This window comes from Bos javanicus, chromosome 11 (assembly GCF_032452875.1).
Source record: "Bos javanicus breed banteng chromosome 11, ARS-OSU_banteng_1.0, whole genome shotgun sequence".
Lineage (NCBI taxonomy): Eukaryota > Metazoa > Chordata > Mammalia > Artiodactyla > Bovidae > Bos > Bos javanicus.
The window spans coordinates 74,759,913-74,776,061 of NC_083878.1; the positions used below are offsets into that span (position 1 = coordinate 74,759,913).

Sequence of the window (16,149 nt, forward strand, 5' to 3'; positions counted from 1 at the left end):
TGTCAGGGGATTTTGAGAAAAGAGTGGTCCACATGTAAAACAAGACAGTGCTTTAGAAAAAATAACCACTGTATTAGCAACAGCACAGTTACTATTAACCTTGAGAAGAAGAGTATTAGTTGAGTGGAATAGTGGAGGAAGAGGCCAAATTTCTGTGAGTTGAGGAACAGTTGGAGGGAAGGAAAGAGGAGACAGTGAGTATATAAAACTCTTGAAGGAGCTTGGGTTCTGAAGGGGAGAAGGAAGTGAAGGTGGAAAATAATGACAAATGTGGATTGAGGGAAGTTGTTCTGTTTTCTTGTTTTTTTAACTTGGCAGAAGCTTGACCAAGTTTAATGATAGAAAGGGTCTGCAGAGAAAAAGGGTTAATGATACCAGAAAGAGTAAATTACTAATAGAGAGAGACTTTTTTTCCCAATTAAGCTATAATTTACGTTTAGTAAAGTACACAGCCATCAGTGAGTAGCTCCAATAATTTATACACATATGTAAATCTTTGAAAGGGCTTCCCAGGTGGCTCGTGGTGAAAGAATCCACCTGCCAGTGCAGGAGATATGAGTTCATTCCCTGGGTCAGGAAGATCCCCTGGAGGAGGAAATGGCCACCCACTCCAGTATTCTTGCCTAGGAAATCCCATGGACAGAGGAGTCTGGCGGGCTGCAGTCCATGGGGTTGCAAAAGAGACACGACCTCGCAAGTAAAACAATGACAACATAAATCATTGAAGCCACCATTCATATCAACACATAGAACACAGAACGCTCAGGAAGGCACCTCAGGCCTCCCTGTCAGACCTCTCTGTTCTGACCAACGGATGGAGACGCGAAAGATTCTTGACAACGTGGAGGGCTTGGGGTCTAGAGCCCGGGAAGAGGGAGAGGTGGAAGGACTGGGTCATTTTCCTTTGTGGTTGGAGGGCTGGATGAAAGAGTGGATGGGATCATAAATTTTGCTGAAGTAGAGGTGATGTCAAATCTGAGGGCTTCTGTATTGTTGTTAAGATAGGAGGCAAGATCTAATCAATTTAATGTGAGAAAATGGCAGAGGAGGTTTGAGAAAAGTGAAATAAATTAGAAATTCCTCTGAACCCTGGCAACATTTTTCATCACAACCTGTTTCTAGTCTTATCTGTTAATGCTGTTTTCGAAGTAATAGTTTCTCTAGGCCTGTGAGAATTTATGTAAAATTTCCTAGCTTAGGTCTCTATGTTAATTGCCAACTAGAAATTAATTATAATCATAAATGCCAAGTATAAAATTGATTAAAATTGACTGCTTACAAAGCAAATCTGGCCTAACTCTGAAGAATAAATGAATGGGCAGTTTCTTTTTCATAAGGTTGAAAATATTAGGAAACAATATTAAAGAAATTATGCTTTTAAAAGTTGGTAAGAAAAAGAGGAAGTTAGTGTTTGAACACCAGTACTCATACATTTCAGTAATTCCTCACCTTGAGACCAAATATTTAAATCAGGTTTAGGTTGTATAATTCCTGGGGTTTGTTATTCTTGCCTTCATGGAGATTCTACTGGTCTTTGTGAACTATTTTTGTGTATTAACTTGGATAAAATTAAAAATTTAAGTTTAAAAGGGCACCTTGTCAATTGTTAGAGGTAGTAACCTATTGTAGAAAATGCTTTAACCATGTAGTTCAGTTCAGTTCAGTCGCTCAGTCATGTCCGACTCTTTAGATGGACTTGATTCTGAAAATTAGGCTGCTGGACAGTGTTCTGCATCTCTTCTCTTTGCAAATATGTGGCTTTTCAACCACTGCTAATTCTTCCTTTTGTTTCCATAGGTTGATGAAAAAACTGTAGGAGAACCTGGTTGGCTTTATGGTAGTTTTCAAGGAAATTTTGGCTGGTTTCCAGGCAATTATGTAGAAAAAGTGACATCAAGTGAAAAATCTGTGTCTCCTAAGAAGGCCTTACTTCCTCCTACAGTATCTGCTACCTCAACTTCTGAGTAAGTTTTTAGCTAATAATGGAATTTATATGTCACTGCACATGTTTGAATCCCTAATATGTATTTGTGTCAACCTGATATTTAATCATGTTGTAATCTGCACTGGACTCTGTCAGAGTACCTTTTGTTCCAAATTAAATACTGAAGTTTAGTAAATAAAAACATAGGTCATGATTTTTTTTTAATAATTTGTGTTTAAGCACAATGTATATTATATATGAGTAGATAAATTGGTAGTACTTCATTAGATTCTAAACAATTAAGTATACTTACATCATATTGTTATATTTATAGATCACTTTCTTCAAACCAACCAGCATCTGTGATCGATTATCGAAATGTATCTTTTTCAAACCTAAGTGTTAACACATCATGGCAGAAAAAATCAGCTTTTACTCGCACTGTGTCCCCTGTGTCTGTATCACCGATTCATGGACAGGTTTGTATGTTTCATTTTTGTGTGTTTTATTCTTTGACATTGCTCATGCTTCATGTAAAATAGAATGAAGATTTTTGCACAAAGGCTTCATTGATTCATTTACCAGTTTGTAGCATTTTGTTTTGGTTCTTAACCATTCATATGTGATACAAAGTTGAAATTATTAGGGATTTCTCAACAGTTTATTCTCTTAGTAACAAGTTGGTAGCAGCTAAGGTTTCTAAACTCAAAATATCATCTTTACAAATTTGATTATATTCTTAATTTGTAGTTATTGTAAGAAGAGCTGTGGGCTTGGGGTTTTTTTTGTTTGTTTGTGTTTTCCTTAAATAAGTCATTGTGTAAGAACTGTATTACATGTGTATTTAGCCTCTGGTTTAGATGTAAACAAGATGCAAGCATTTACATTGCTGGTAGTTTAGTCTCTAAGTCATGTCAGACTCTTGCAACCTCATGGACAGGCGCCTCTGTCCATGGGATTCTCCAGGCAAGAATACTGGAGTGGATTGCCATTTCCTTCTCCAGGGAGTCTTCCCGACCCAGGAATCGAACCCCGGTCTCCTGCATTGCAGGCAGATTCTTTACAGACTGAGCTATGAGGGAAGCCCATTGTTACATTAACATTATTAAAAAGAAATTGCAGACTTTATCAGAATAGAGTCCTGCAGATTTCACCTTACTCAAAAAATGTTTATTGTGTGACCATAGGTCCTAGGCATTTATTCTGTGCTAGAAATTTAATGGAAGAAAATTCTGTTGTTAGTCATCAGCTAATGAAGACACAAATAAAAAACTGTATGAGAAGTGTTGTAATGAAGATATTTTATGAAATCCTAAGGGGTATACAGAAGAGAGAGTATTTCAGTTCAACCAGTGGGAATCAGAGCAGGCTTCACGATAGGCTTCACAATTTCAGTAGAACCCTCAAAAATGAGCAAGCTTTTAACAAACAGAGAAGGAAAGTTATTCCTGTGAAAGAACAATTTGGGGAAAGTCACTGAGGCATGTTAACACAGGAGTTTATAGGAAACAAGTATTGTTTATAGTGTGGCTAGATTACCAGATTCATAAAGAAAGTGTTAAAATGTAGTTGGAGAGAGAGGTTGAGATTTATTTGTGAAGCATTTAATGTCATACTAAGCAGCTGGCAGTGGAAAGTCCATGTGAACGTCGCTCAGTCGTGTCTGACTGTTTGCGACCCCGTGGTCTATAGCTTGCCAGGCTCCTCTGTCCATGGAATTCTCCAGGCCAGAATACTGGAGTGGGTAGCCGTTCCCTTCTCCAGGAGATCTTCCCAACCCAGTGATCGAACCCAGGTCTCTCCCGCATTGCAGGTGGATTCTTTACCAGCTGAGCTACCAGTGGAAAGCCCATGAAGGTTTTCAAAAGGAGAGTTGAGTTGTGTATTTTAGAGAGAGAACTCTGGCAGTCATGTAGAGGCCAGATTGGTAGAAGGAAGCAAAGGGAGGAGACCACCAAAGGGAGGATATTACAGTAGTAACAGGTGATGCTGTGAATCAGTGTCACAGTAGTGAAAATATACAGAAGAGGAGAGGGACTTAAAAAAGTATTAGTCAACCAAAATTTGGCAATCCATCGAACGTGAGGAATGAGGAAGAAGTTGAAGTTAAAGATATCTCTTCAAGGTCTTTAGCTCAAGTGACTGAGAGGATGGTGGTATCATTGTACAATGTAGGAGGAATGGGTTTGGTGAGTTCTAAAAGTGATTACATTTCAGATGTATAACTTAGGTATTTGTATACCTAAGCATGAGGGCCAGGCCCAGCAGGCAGCTTGATTTACAAGTCTAGAGGTCAAAAGATAAAGTTACAGTTAAAATATAGATTTGAGGGCTTCTCTGGTAGCTCAGTGGTAAAAAAGACACCTGCTAATGCAGGAGACATGAGTTTGATCCCTGATCCAGGAAGATCCCACATGCCACAGAGCAACTAAGCCTGTGTACCACAACTACTGAGCCTGTGCACTCGAGCCCACGAGCTTCACCTACTGAACCCATGCACCCTAGAACCTGTGCTCTGCAACAGGAGAAGCCACTGCAACAAGAAGCCTGAGCACCACAGCTAGAGAGTAGCCCCCACTCCCTGCAACTAGAGAAAAGCCTGAGCAGCAACGAAGACTCTGCTCAGCCAGAAATAAATAAATAAAAGTATATAAATTTTAAAAGATACAGATTTGAGAGATCCTAGGCATAAATAAGATTTTAAGAGAAATCATGTGAAACAGGAAGAGAAAGAGGATGGACCAAAGAGGAGCCATCAGTCACCAGACTGTGAGCTTCAGAAAAGTGGAGGGGTTTCAGTGATGTCACCACCAATCAGAGATCAGGGAAAGAAAGGATTTGAAGAAACTTTTGGCTCTGACGTTATCAGTGACCTTGTCAAGAAGTTCAGTAGTAAAACGATTGCAGAACCTAAATTAGAATGGACTGAGAGGTGAAATTGGAAAGCAAGTGCAAGATTTCTGTTTCTTTAAGAAAGTTAGAAGTAGAATTAAGTAGAGAAGTAAAGAAATTAAAGATTCAAAAGAGAGAATTCACGAAGTTACAAAATATTTTTAGAAAATGGGAGGACCTGGTAGAAAGTTTAGAGCCCAGGTAGAGGGGTTAGCCTTATCAACAAAACAGAAACACTCCTTCCTGTGAGAGAAGACAAGAAAGGAAGAAGAAGAATATGAAGAAGTTAGGAGACAGAAAACAAAAGTGGAAGAAGGTCGAGCACAGCTGCATCTCCATTCCTTGTGGAATAAACTGGATCCACTGCAGTGCGGAGACTTGGAAGTGAGGAAAGAAAGGTTTCCCTTTTCATTTGTTACCTGATACATACTTAGTGGGTCTATGAGTACGCTTCTTCAGTACAGGGTTTGCCTTCCATACCCATGGTGCTTAATGCCAAGGTGTCTCCTTGAATGGTAAGTGTTGGGTCTTTAAATTCATAGAAGGCTATTCAGATGGTTGTCTGTCATATATAATTTTAAATCAGTAGATTAAGATTATCTTAAGTCATCATTGATAATAACTCACCGCCATACCAAACCAGTCTGTTGTTTGAGCAGTAAGTATGTTATATCCTGGGAAACAGAAATGACAGTTGTCATTGTTTTCTGTTTGTTTCTGATTTTGTGGTTTTGTATTCACAGGGACAGGTTGTAGAAAACCTGAAAGCACAGGCCCTTTGTTCTTGGACTGCAAAGAAAGAAAACCACTTGAACTTCTCAAAACATGATATTATTACTGTCTTAGAGCAGCAAGAAAATTGGTGGTTTGGGGAGGTTCACGGAGGAAGAGGATGGTTTCCGAAATCTTACGTCAAAATCATCCCTGGGAGTGAAGTTAAGCGGGAAGAGTAAGCACTTAGTTTTGTGTGTTTACATGAGATGTGGATGTTGCCAGTTTCACTGATGAGTCAGCCAAAGTACAACTGGCTGTGCAGGAAAATTAGAAGTTTAAACTTAAGTCTGAATATCAGAATGGTGATTCCTAGAGTGAAATACCTAAGGTATTTGTACCAGTTTTAGAATATCTTTTATTCTAGTTATTTCAGATTCCTAAAGTTTTCAAAGTGCTTAAAATTTTAGATCGTTTGCTTTCTTTGCACCAGCAGGTTAGAGAAGTTATTGTTCATTTCCTTTGGAGCTTTCTCCCTTGTTTACTGTGAACTGTCAATATTTAGATAAACCTTTACTGAGGGCCTTGCCTCTGCCTCTCCCATCTCTGGATCTCCAGAGTTCCTTGCAGGTCACCTTTCTTGGTGCTCATGACACACTGTGTTGTAGCTATTTCCCTTCTTACCTATATTCCTTATTAGATCATAAGCTCTAGGAGGTGGGATTCACGTCTTTTTTGTTCGCATTTTAGATTTTCGATACCTAGTGTGACCTTAATGCCTAGTAGCTGCTCAATCATACTTGCTTAGTGAAGAGAGGAGCTAACGAAAGAACACACGAATGAAACTTTTGCATGAACAAAAAACAAAACCGGATGGGGTCTCTGGTCTTTATTTCCCAGTCTGTAGGGGAGTCAGGTCATCAAACATCTTTACTACCAAGAACTAAGTACTCTAATGTAGCTGTGGATAATTATCACTTGTGTTTTATGTGGAAGTTGGTCTAAATAGAAAAGCAAAATGATTTATTGAAAAGGAATGGGGTCATTGGAAATTAAGATCCTTGAGTTCTGATTCTATTTTTGCCAGACTGTATGGGGTAAGCCTTCTTGGTCTCGAGTTTTTTCATTGATTTAATGAAAATAACTAAAAAATCTTTAAAAATTCTTTCAGTGCTAAGGTTCTGTACATTAATTTTTAGTTCAAATGTCAGAAGACATTTACTTTTCAAACTGACGTGGAATTCTAGAGCGTGTGATAACAGTAGCAACAGTAATAGCTGATGTGTGTGCTGGCACTGTGCCAGACCCTTTATGGTAATTATCTTATTTAAACTCCATAACATTTGACAGAGAAGGAACACATAGACACAAATAGGTTAAGTTTAAATGCTTAAAAAGACATTTCTTCTAACTTTTCATTCGATTACTGATCCTTTCTAACAGATAGGGCACGCAACTTGAAAACCTATAGTAATGGAGAATTCAGCCAGGCAGTCCATTTGGTGTGCCCATGAGTTGTAGTAAGAGTCCACTTTTAACCCGAAAACTGCTTCACTATACAATTTGGTCACATAATTGGGGACCCCTGATATATATACAGATGTCTAGTTCTTACTGCCACAGTTTTCTAGATTTTTTAGAACAGTTTCCTAGGTTAAATTGAAAAATAAAAGCTATATATGTTTCCAGATGTAAAAATAAAGTGCTGTTATTTTTATATATTTTAAATGTACTGTGCTGTAAACAAGTAGTAAAATCTATAATTGTCCTTATTTTTTTCTAACCAAATCCAGCCCCATATGTGCTTCACCAAATGACTGCCCATTTACCGGTGTGTAATGTCTTTTAGATTTAGAAAAGCCAAATAACTCACATTTGAAGAACTATTTATAAATCATATTGAAATTAAATAGATTTTAAAAATTTAGTAGTTTGTAAGTAGGCAGTTTATAATCCACTAAGATTTTGAAGTGTATGAGCGTATTTCTAGCTTGTGTACTGAGACAATATTTCAGTTAATTTTAGCCCTTAAAAGAGCACACTGCTAAAAACGTGCTGTCTTCATCAAACCGTCTTTCTTTTTTATTTATGTGATGATACCCTTTTTATTGTATTATTATTGTTTTTTATCTGTTTTGTGTGTTTATTTGGCAGACCAGAAGCTTTGTATGCATCTGTAAACAAGAAACCTGCCTCTGCAGCCTGTACAGTGGGAGAAGGTGAGCTTTGGTTAATTTGTAAATTGGATGGAGGTCAGATTAGCTACTGACTAGTTATATAACTGACTTCCCACAGTTGTTACTCTTATTGCTTTTGTGTCTTCAGTGTTAAAGTGAAATTAGAAGAAACCTGCTGCCACTCTATTTCACATGAATATTTAGGAGATAGAAAATAAATGACTGAAAATACTTGACACTTAAAAAAAATCAGTACTATAAAAGTTCATATCAGTTCAGTTCAGTCACTCAGTCGTGTCCGACCGTTTGCGACCCCATGAACCGCAGCATGCCAGGCCTCCCTGTCCATCACCAACTCCGAGTCTACCCAGACTCATATCCATTGAGTCGGTGACGCCATCCAACCATCTCATCTCTGTTGTCCCCTTCTCCTGCTCTGTCTTTCCTAACATCAGGGTCTTTTCAAACGAGTCAGCTCCCAGTAGCATATTGGGTACCTACTGACCTGGGGAGTTCATCTTTCAGTGTCCTATCTTTTTGCCTTTTCATATTGTTCATGGGGTTCTCAAGGCAAGAATACTGAAGTGGTTTGCCATTCCCTTCTCCAGTGGGCCACATTCTGTCAGACCTCTCCACCATGACCTCAATAAATAAATAGATAAGTGTTGAAATGAAATAGCATAAAATTTTTTGTTTTCCTTTTATTATATATTATAGATGTTTAAAATATAAGGAAATTTTAGTACATTTAGTTGTTTATGAATTGCCTTTTTTTTTAGCCACACTGTGCAGCTTGTAGAATTTTTAGTTCCCTGACCAAGGATTGAACCCAGGCCCTTGGCAGTGAGAGCATGGAGTCCTAACAACTGGCCCACCAGGGAATTTGCTGAATTGCATTTTAATTACAGTATGGCACATAAATCATTAAGTAGGATTTGAAATCAAGATATACTTTAATCATAAATATTACAAATAAATTTTTGTTGCCCCTTGGGTGGTTTGACTATCTTAATTTTGAAAATGTGTTGAAAAATGTCTATCCTTACTTCAGACAGTGTTTTTATGTAATAGTTTTATAGGTTTATAAATGAATTGTATATATCCATTGTAAAACTAGTTGAATAGTTTACATTTTGTTTATATTGCTCAAGAAAATCAGTTTAATAGTAATTTAAACAGTTTATTCATTATCTACTACATTAGAGATTCTATTCTAAAGCCTAGAATTATGTTTTATTCATCATATACAAGGATGAATAAAACACAGTTTCCCAGGTGCTAATAGTAGAATGGGAAGGATAGGCATATAATTGTAATAAATTCTAAATGAAAACACAATTTTGAGTAGGACCTATGAATCCACAGAGGTGGCCACATTGAATCATCTTAAACAATGAGTAGGGTCTTGCTTAGTGATGAAGGAAGAGAAGGCTTGGTGGACAGAGGGAAAGGCGTGAGCCAAGGCTCAGCTGTGAAAGGTTAGGAAAGGAAAGGAAAGGAAATTGAAGTCGCTCAGTCGTGTCCGACTCTTTGCAACCCCATGGACTGTAGCCTACCAGGCTCCTCTGTCCATGGGATTTTCCAGGCGATAGTACTGGAATGGATAGCCATTTCCTTTTCCAGGGGAATCTTCCCAACCCAGGGATCGAACCCAGGTCTCCCTCATTGTAGACAGATGCTTTACCGCCTGAGCCACCAGGGAAGTCCTAGGGAACTTGAGTTACCAGCAAGCCTAGAGCCGGAGGTGTACTGTGGAATAAAGGCAGTGGAATGATGCTAGGAAAGTGGTGAGGAGCATTTTGAAAAGAACCTCGCTTATTACAACATACCTTAAGCTTGCAGTCCATTTTTTGTTTTATTGAGTCAGCTAAATTGAATAGTATGGGAATGTGGATAGTAAATAGTTTTTGTTTGATGGTTCTGGTCATCTTCAGTTTATGATCTGCAGATCAAATTTCATGTCAACAAATACATATAAAAACTTAAATAGTTCCCTTAAGGTTATTCATTAACAAATATTTATGGAGCATCTATTCCATGCCAAGCACCGTGCTAGGAGCTGGACCATTGTGATGGAAACTGGCCTCTCATATTGATGTCAGCTGAAGAGTGGGCATTTGCATAACTGTATATAAAAGAATTAAAGAGAAAAGAATTTAAGAGATTAAACTATATGTAAGAAGGTTAAAAAAACTTTTCCATGTCTTGACCCTGTAGAGATACTGATATATATTTGTAGCTTTGGGGTTATTCTCTGTGACATCATGATGATGATGATGATGATGATGATGATGATACAGTGGGAAAAAAGAAACCTGTGATAAAGCTTTCCATCCATCCTAAGTCGCTTCAGTTGTATCTGACTGTGTGGTCCCATGGACTGCAGCCCACCAGCCTCCTCTGTCCATGTCATTCTCCAGGCAAGAACACTGGAGTAGGATGCAATTTCCTTCTCCAGGGATCTTCCTGATTAAAGGGATCGAACCTGTGTCTCTTACAATTCCTGCACTGGCAGGTGGTTTCTTTACCACTAGCACCACCTGGGGAGCCCCAGTCTTTTTCTAGTAATTATTAAGTAATTACTTCATTCTACTTTCTATGTTAACGTCTCTTTACATTAGGTTTCCTTAAGTCACAAGGTCTTTTACAGCTAATTTACTCAAAATCTTGGAAATTAACACTTTTTTTTTTTTTTACTTCTGTAATCTTATAACCAAAATTAGTTTTTCTTTTTCTTTATTCCCTACAGAGTATATTGCACTTTATTCATATTCAAGTGTAGAACCTGGAGATTTGACTTTCACTGAAGGTGAAGAAATATTGGTGACCCAGAAAGATGGAGAATGGTGGACAGGAAGTATTGGAGACAGAACTGGAATTTTTCCATCAAATTATGTCAAACCAAAAGATCAGGAGGTAGAGTTACTTTGGTATAGAAACAGAATCATTCCATTCCTGTTGCTCAAGGTTCATATTTATAAAGGATGCTTACATATGGTTTTGGTCAGGCTGCTTTGGTTACAAGGAGACCATTTAAGGTAACTCCAATAAAATATAGTTTATCACAGAGATCCTGTTAGATAAAGGAGAAGTGATTTTATGAAATTCCAAGAACAAGAGCCATAGATAGGGGCAGACCTCATGATAACTGAAGTTAGGGAATGGTTTGGATTCAGGGAGGCTTAAAAGGAATCCGTAAATCTTTGAGGCTCTGCCGTTATTATGACCCAGCCCACACTTAAAGTTCCTGCTGCCTTTCTCCTACCACTAGCAGCAGTTCCCAGACTTTTTTATTTCAGGAACTTTGCACATTCTTAAAAGTTATTGAGGACTCCAAAGTTTCTGAAAATATATGGATCATATCTAGCAATATTTCCCATATTAGAAATTAAGACTGAAATTTTTAAAAATTTACTAATTCATTTTGAAATAACGAAATTAAACCCACTATATGATGACTTAAATAACTTGCTTTTAATGGAAAACAAATATGTACTTCTCCCTCTTCAAAAGCGTTTAATGGAAAGAGTAGTATATTCTTTTGGTTGAAGTAGTTGAAGAAAATTCAACCTCACACAAATATGAGCGATAACAAAAGTATTTTAATAACATGTTCGGATACCTGTGGATATTCTTTGACACTGCTGTACCAAAACTTAACAAGTACTAAATTCTTGTAGATTACTTGCAGTGCAGAATCTGAAGCCAAATCAGTGAATATTCCTTATTGTTTTTTGTTTTTTTTTTTAAATTCACCAGTCTGTTTTGCATACCGAGTGTGATGACATCATTCATTGATCATTTGGCAAATACTGAATCACTGAGTTATGCAAGTATTCACTTATTGCTACATTTCATTATATAATATTTTAAAAATTACATTTGTGGCTTAAAGACTTAAACATAAGACGTGACACCATAAAACACCTAGAAGAGATCACAGGTAAAACATTCTCTGATGTAAATCATACCACTGTTTTCTTCAGTCAGTCTCCAAGGGCAATACAAATAAAAACAAAAAATAAACAAATGGGACCTAATAAACTTACAAGCTTTTGTATAGTAATAGAAACCATAAACAAAATGAAAAGACAACCTACAGAATGGGAGAAAATATTTGCAAATGATGTAACTGACAAGGGCTTAATTTCCAAAATACACAAACAGCTTATACAACTCAACAACACCAAAAAAACAACCCAATTGAAAAAAAAAAAAAACCCAATTGAAAAATGGGGAGAAAGCTTAAATAGACATTTCTCCATAGAAGAAATACAGATGACCAATACGCACATGAAAAACTGCTCAACATCACTGCTTACTAGAGAAATGCAAATTCAAAAGTACAGTGAAGTACCGCCTGACAGAATGGCCATCATTAAAACGTCTACAAATAACAGTTCCTAAAAATAAGAAGTGGGATTGGGCCAACTTATCCTGTAAAGTCAAACAGGTCATAGTTGCCGGTATGTATATCACTGCAGATGGTGATTGCAGCCATGAAATTAAAAGACGCTTACTCCTTGGAAGGAAAGTTATGACCAACCTAGATAGCATATTCAAAAGCAGAGACATTACTTTGCCAACAAAGCTTCATCCAGTCAAGGCTATGGTTTTTCCTGTGATGTGAGAGTTGGACTGTGAAGAAGGCTGAGCGCCGAAGAATTGATGCTTTTGAACTGTGGTGTTGGAGAAGACTCTTGAGAGTCCCTTGGACTGCAAGGAGATCCAACCAGTCCATTCTGAAGGAGATCAGCCCTGGGATTTCTTTGGAAGGAATGATGCTAAAGCTGAAACTCCAGTACTTTGGCCACCTCATGCAAAGAGTTGATTCATTGGAAAAGACTCTGATGCTGGGAGGGATTGGGGGCAGGAGGAGAAGGGGACAACAGGGGGTGAGATGGCTGGATGGCATCACTGACTCGATGGACGTGAGTCTGAGTGAACTGTGGGAGTTGGTGATGGACAGGGAGGCCTGGCGTGCTGTGATTCATGGGGTCGCAAAGAGTCGGACACGACTGAGCCACTGATCTGATCTGATTCTTTATTCTTAGGTCAGGTTCAGGAGGAACGTGGCAAAAAAATTAAAAATAAAAGCATTACCTTGTATGTAACAGGAGCAAAACTCACATATGCCTTAACATAGCCAGAGCACATGTGTTATATGTGGTGGGCATTGATTCTGACCCCCCAATGATGAAATGTATTTGTATTAACATTTAATATTCAGAAAAGATTCAGAAAATGAGCTGTTCCTGTTGAGTTGCCAACATCAGCTACTTACATATAATGTATTCTGTCAGAATCAGATCTCCCATAAGTATTGGATTCTTAACTTATTTGATCAGTATAAGGTTAATCATTATTTTGCTCTTACTCTAAAGAAACGATAACCCTGGGAATTAGAAATCTCTAGTCCCTAATAGCCTGTGTACTTTTAACCCTGGATTGTTGAAAAATGATAAAACTGTATCTTTTCCTTATAGGGTTTTGGGAGTTCTAGCAAATCTGGAACATCAAATAAGAAACCTGGTATGTATCATGATGAAGCTGACAAACTACCAAAGTGTTCATTAATAGTCTTGAATTCATAGTCCCTTATATTTCTTCTTAAAAAAAAACCTGGTATATGTATCATGATGAAGCTGACGAACTACTAGGGTGTTTAATAGTCTTGAATTCATAGTCCCTTGTTTTTCTTCTTTTCAGAGATTGCTCAAGTAACATCAGCATATGCGGCTTCTGGTTCTGAACAGCTTAGCCTCGCACCAGGACAGTTAATACTAATTCTAAAGAAAAACACAAGTGGGTGGTGGCAAGGGGAATTACAGGTAATAACTTTTAAATAACATTTGTTAATTTTATTATAAAAGTAATGCCTGCTCATTAGAAAAATAAGATTAATAAAAATTTAATTTATCTTATTTGACTGATTAATAATTAGTTTGATAATTAACAAAGCTCCAAGAGGTATTTACTTATTAGGAGAACATTAGAAAGGTCTTCTTAGTTTATAAATATTATTTGTGTGAAGTATGCAGAGAACTTTGAGACTGAACAATCTCCAAATAGACTTCTACAAATAGTGTTGAGATGCATATTAAATCTTTCAGTTGTTTAATATTGACCTCGAAGGCCAATGCAAAATTCAAGTGTTCTCAAGATACCCTCCCTCCTAACACAGATTGTAAATTTGGAGGGCCCTGAGACCACTCCCAGATTCAGTAATTTCCTATAAAAACTCACAGGACTCACTGAAAGCTGTTATACTCCTGGTTACAATTTATTACAGCAAAAGGATTTAGATTAAAATTAGCCAAGGGAAGAGATGTATGGATCAGAGTTCAGGAGGGTTCCTAACACAGAGCTTCCCGTTGTTCTCTCCCCATGGAGTCATGGGCAGCATTAAATCTCCTGGCAACAGTACACATGGAGTATTGCCAAGCAGCAGCTCACTTGAGCCTTGGTTTCCAGCGTGTTTATTGAAACCCCATCAAATAGACACGGTTGATTGCTCACATGGCTGAACTCAGTCTCCAGTCCCTCCAGAGGGCCCACCATAAATCACATCATTAGGCTCTCCTGCATCGTTACGGCCCCCCACATAAACTGAGACACTCTTTGAACAGTCAAGACGTCTCAAAGGTTTAGAGATTACCTTCCAGGAGCCATAGGCAAAGGCCAGGCCTCCCTTTGGGCAAGGTTAAATTCTTTACTACACAGTTTGGATTTTCTTATTTTTAGTTTATGTCTCAATAATTGTCTTTAGTCTCATTTTTTGTGTTCTTTTTGCTAATTTTATAGGCCAGAGGGAAAAAGCGACAGAAAGGATGGTTTCCTGCCAGCCATGTTAAACTTTTGGGTCCAAGTAGTGAAAGAACTGCGCCTGCCTTTCATCCTGGTATGGAAATGGGTTAACTTGGGTTTCATCTTAGGAAGTTTGTTTTTTTTTTTAACTCAGCATTTCTTAGATTAGCCAATTCTTTGAAAAATATTTTTAAAATTTGTTCTTTCTTTACCTCTGTGAGAACTTCCTTTCCAAAAAGTTCTGTTAGAAACAGCCAGCTGTTCAGTGATGCTTGGACTACATCACTCCTTGAAATTGTTTAATTGCTCTACCATCATACTTCAAAGCAGTCGCTTGGATTTCCAAACTACATTTGGGAAATTCTTGCTTTTTTGAAACAGGGAATAGAGGAAGGAGGGTGGGAGAGAACAGCTAAAGGAAATGTTAGCAGAATTTTAACATATGATGCTAATAGGAAGACTTACTCAATTTAACTTGTTACTTTGTCATTATTCCTCTGCTAGTGTGTCAGGTGATCGCCATGTATGACTACACGGCAAACAACGAGGACGAGCTCAGTTTCTCCAAGGGACAGCTTATTAATGTTCTAAACAAGGATGATCCTGACTGGTGGCAAGGAGAAACCAGTGGGGTGACTGGTCTCTTCCCTTCAAACTACGTTAAGATGACGACAGATGCAGATCCAAGTCAACAGTGTGAGTAATATCAAACTATTTACTTCCTAATAGTGCATCAGCTTTAACATACAGAACTGCATTCCTTACTTTTCTCAACCAAATCTTAGCACTCTCAGCGAATGTATATTAATGTTTAGAGTAAGAAAATAAAGTAAGAAACTTTCACAAAATCAAAAGTTATATTGCTTTTTTTCAAATACTTTTTACCTAGCTTCAGACCTTACTGTTAGACTTTATCTGAAAAAAGTTCTAGTTCTTTCATGAGTTCCTTGGTATGATAGCAGTCTACACTGCGGCTTCTCTTTACACCAGCCTTTTTCAGCTTGAGAGAGAGTAGAGACTAGCTGGCAGTTAGCGTATTCACCTGTGCACAATGACCCTTTTAGTGTACAGGTGCTATTAATTTTGCAACCTTATTTCCCACGTTATTACACATCACCCAGGTTAGAAGAAAATTATAAAATTTATTTTACAAATAAAGTGCTTGCAAAAATCTCATTAGGTGATTTTTTAAGGTAGGTAACTCATGCCACAGAGATATATGAATTAAGATCTGTTTCACTACTTTTACTGCAGGGGTCCATATCTCAATGTATATGATTTGGTATTACATAAAATTATCTCTTGATAGTTACCTAACCTTTCTTACACTTGACAGTAAATGTAGCATTAGAGAATAAACAGTACTTGGAAATATTTTTTTAGCTTCATAAAATAGAGGTCACCTTTCCTCACCCTTTTGATCTTTTTGTCCTTCTTAATAAAATACATCATGGTTTGTGTTTTTATCATTCTTGTGAAATTATCTAAAAGCTTTAGCCTTTCATTTTAACTTAGCTTCTAAGAACATATAAATGGTAACCCAGTCAAAGCTGAGCTGTGTTTACAATTAAGTGCAAGTATTATTAATTTACTTTGTACTGTATCTATCATTTTAGATTATTAGTGCATTATTTTCAC

The 16,149-nt window shown here is 37.5% G+C and overlaps 1 protein-coding gene across 10 annotated transcripts in view; it reads left to right on the forward strand.

Annotated features, from left to right (window-relative positions):
- ITSN2 (intersectin 2) overlaps window positions 1-16,149 on the forward strand; it is a 126,517-nt gene that overhangs the window by 76,856 nt on the left and 33,512 nt on the right. For all 10 annotated transcript variants that reach the window (XM_061433150.1, XM_061433157.1, XM_061433158.1 and 7 more), the window contains 9 exons: window positions 1,798-1,964; window positions 2,259-2,403; window positions 5,560-5,765; window positions 7,682-7,746; window positions 10,454-10,620; window positions 13,191-13,236; window positions 13,414-13,535; window positions 14,509-14,605; window positions 15,016-15,207. In XM_061433150.1, coding sequence (XP_061289134.1) covers window positions 1,798-1,964; window positions 2,259-2,403; window positions 5,560-5,765; window positions 7,682-7,746; window positions 10,454-10,620; window positions 13,191-13,236; window positions 13,414-13,535; window positions 14,509-14,605; window positions 15,016-15,207 — 1,207 coding nt within the window. The remainder of the gene's footprint in view (window positions 1-1,797; window positions 1,965-2,258; window positions 2,404-5,559; window positions 5,766-7,681; window positions 7,747-10,453; window positions 10,621-13,190; window positions 13,237-13,413; window positions 13,536-14,508; window positions 14,606-15,015; window positions 15,208-16,149) is intronic.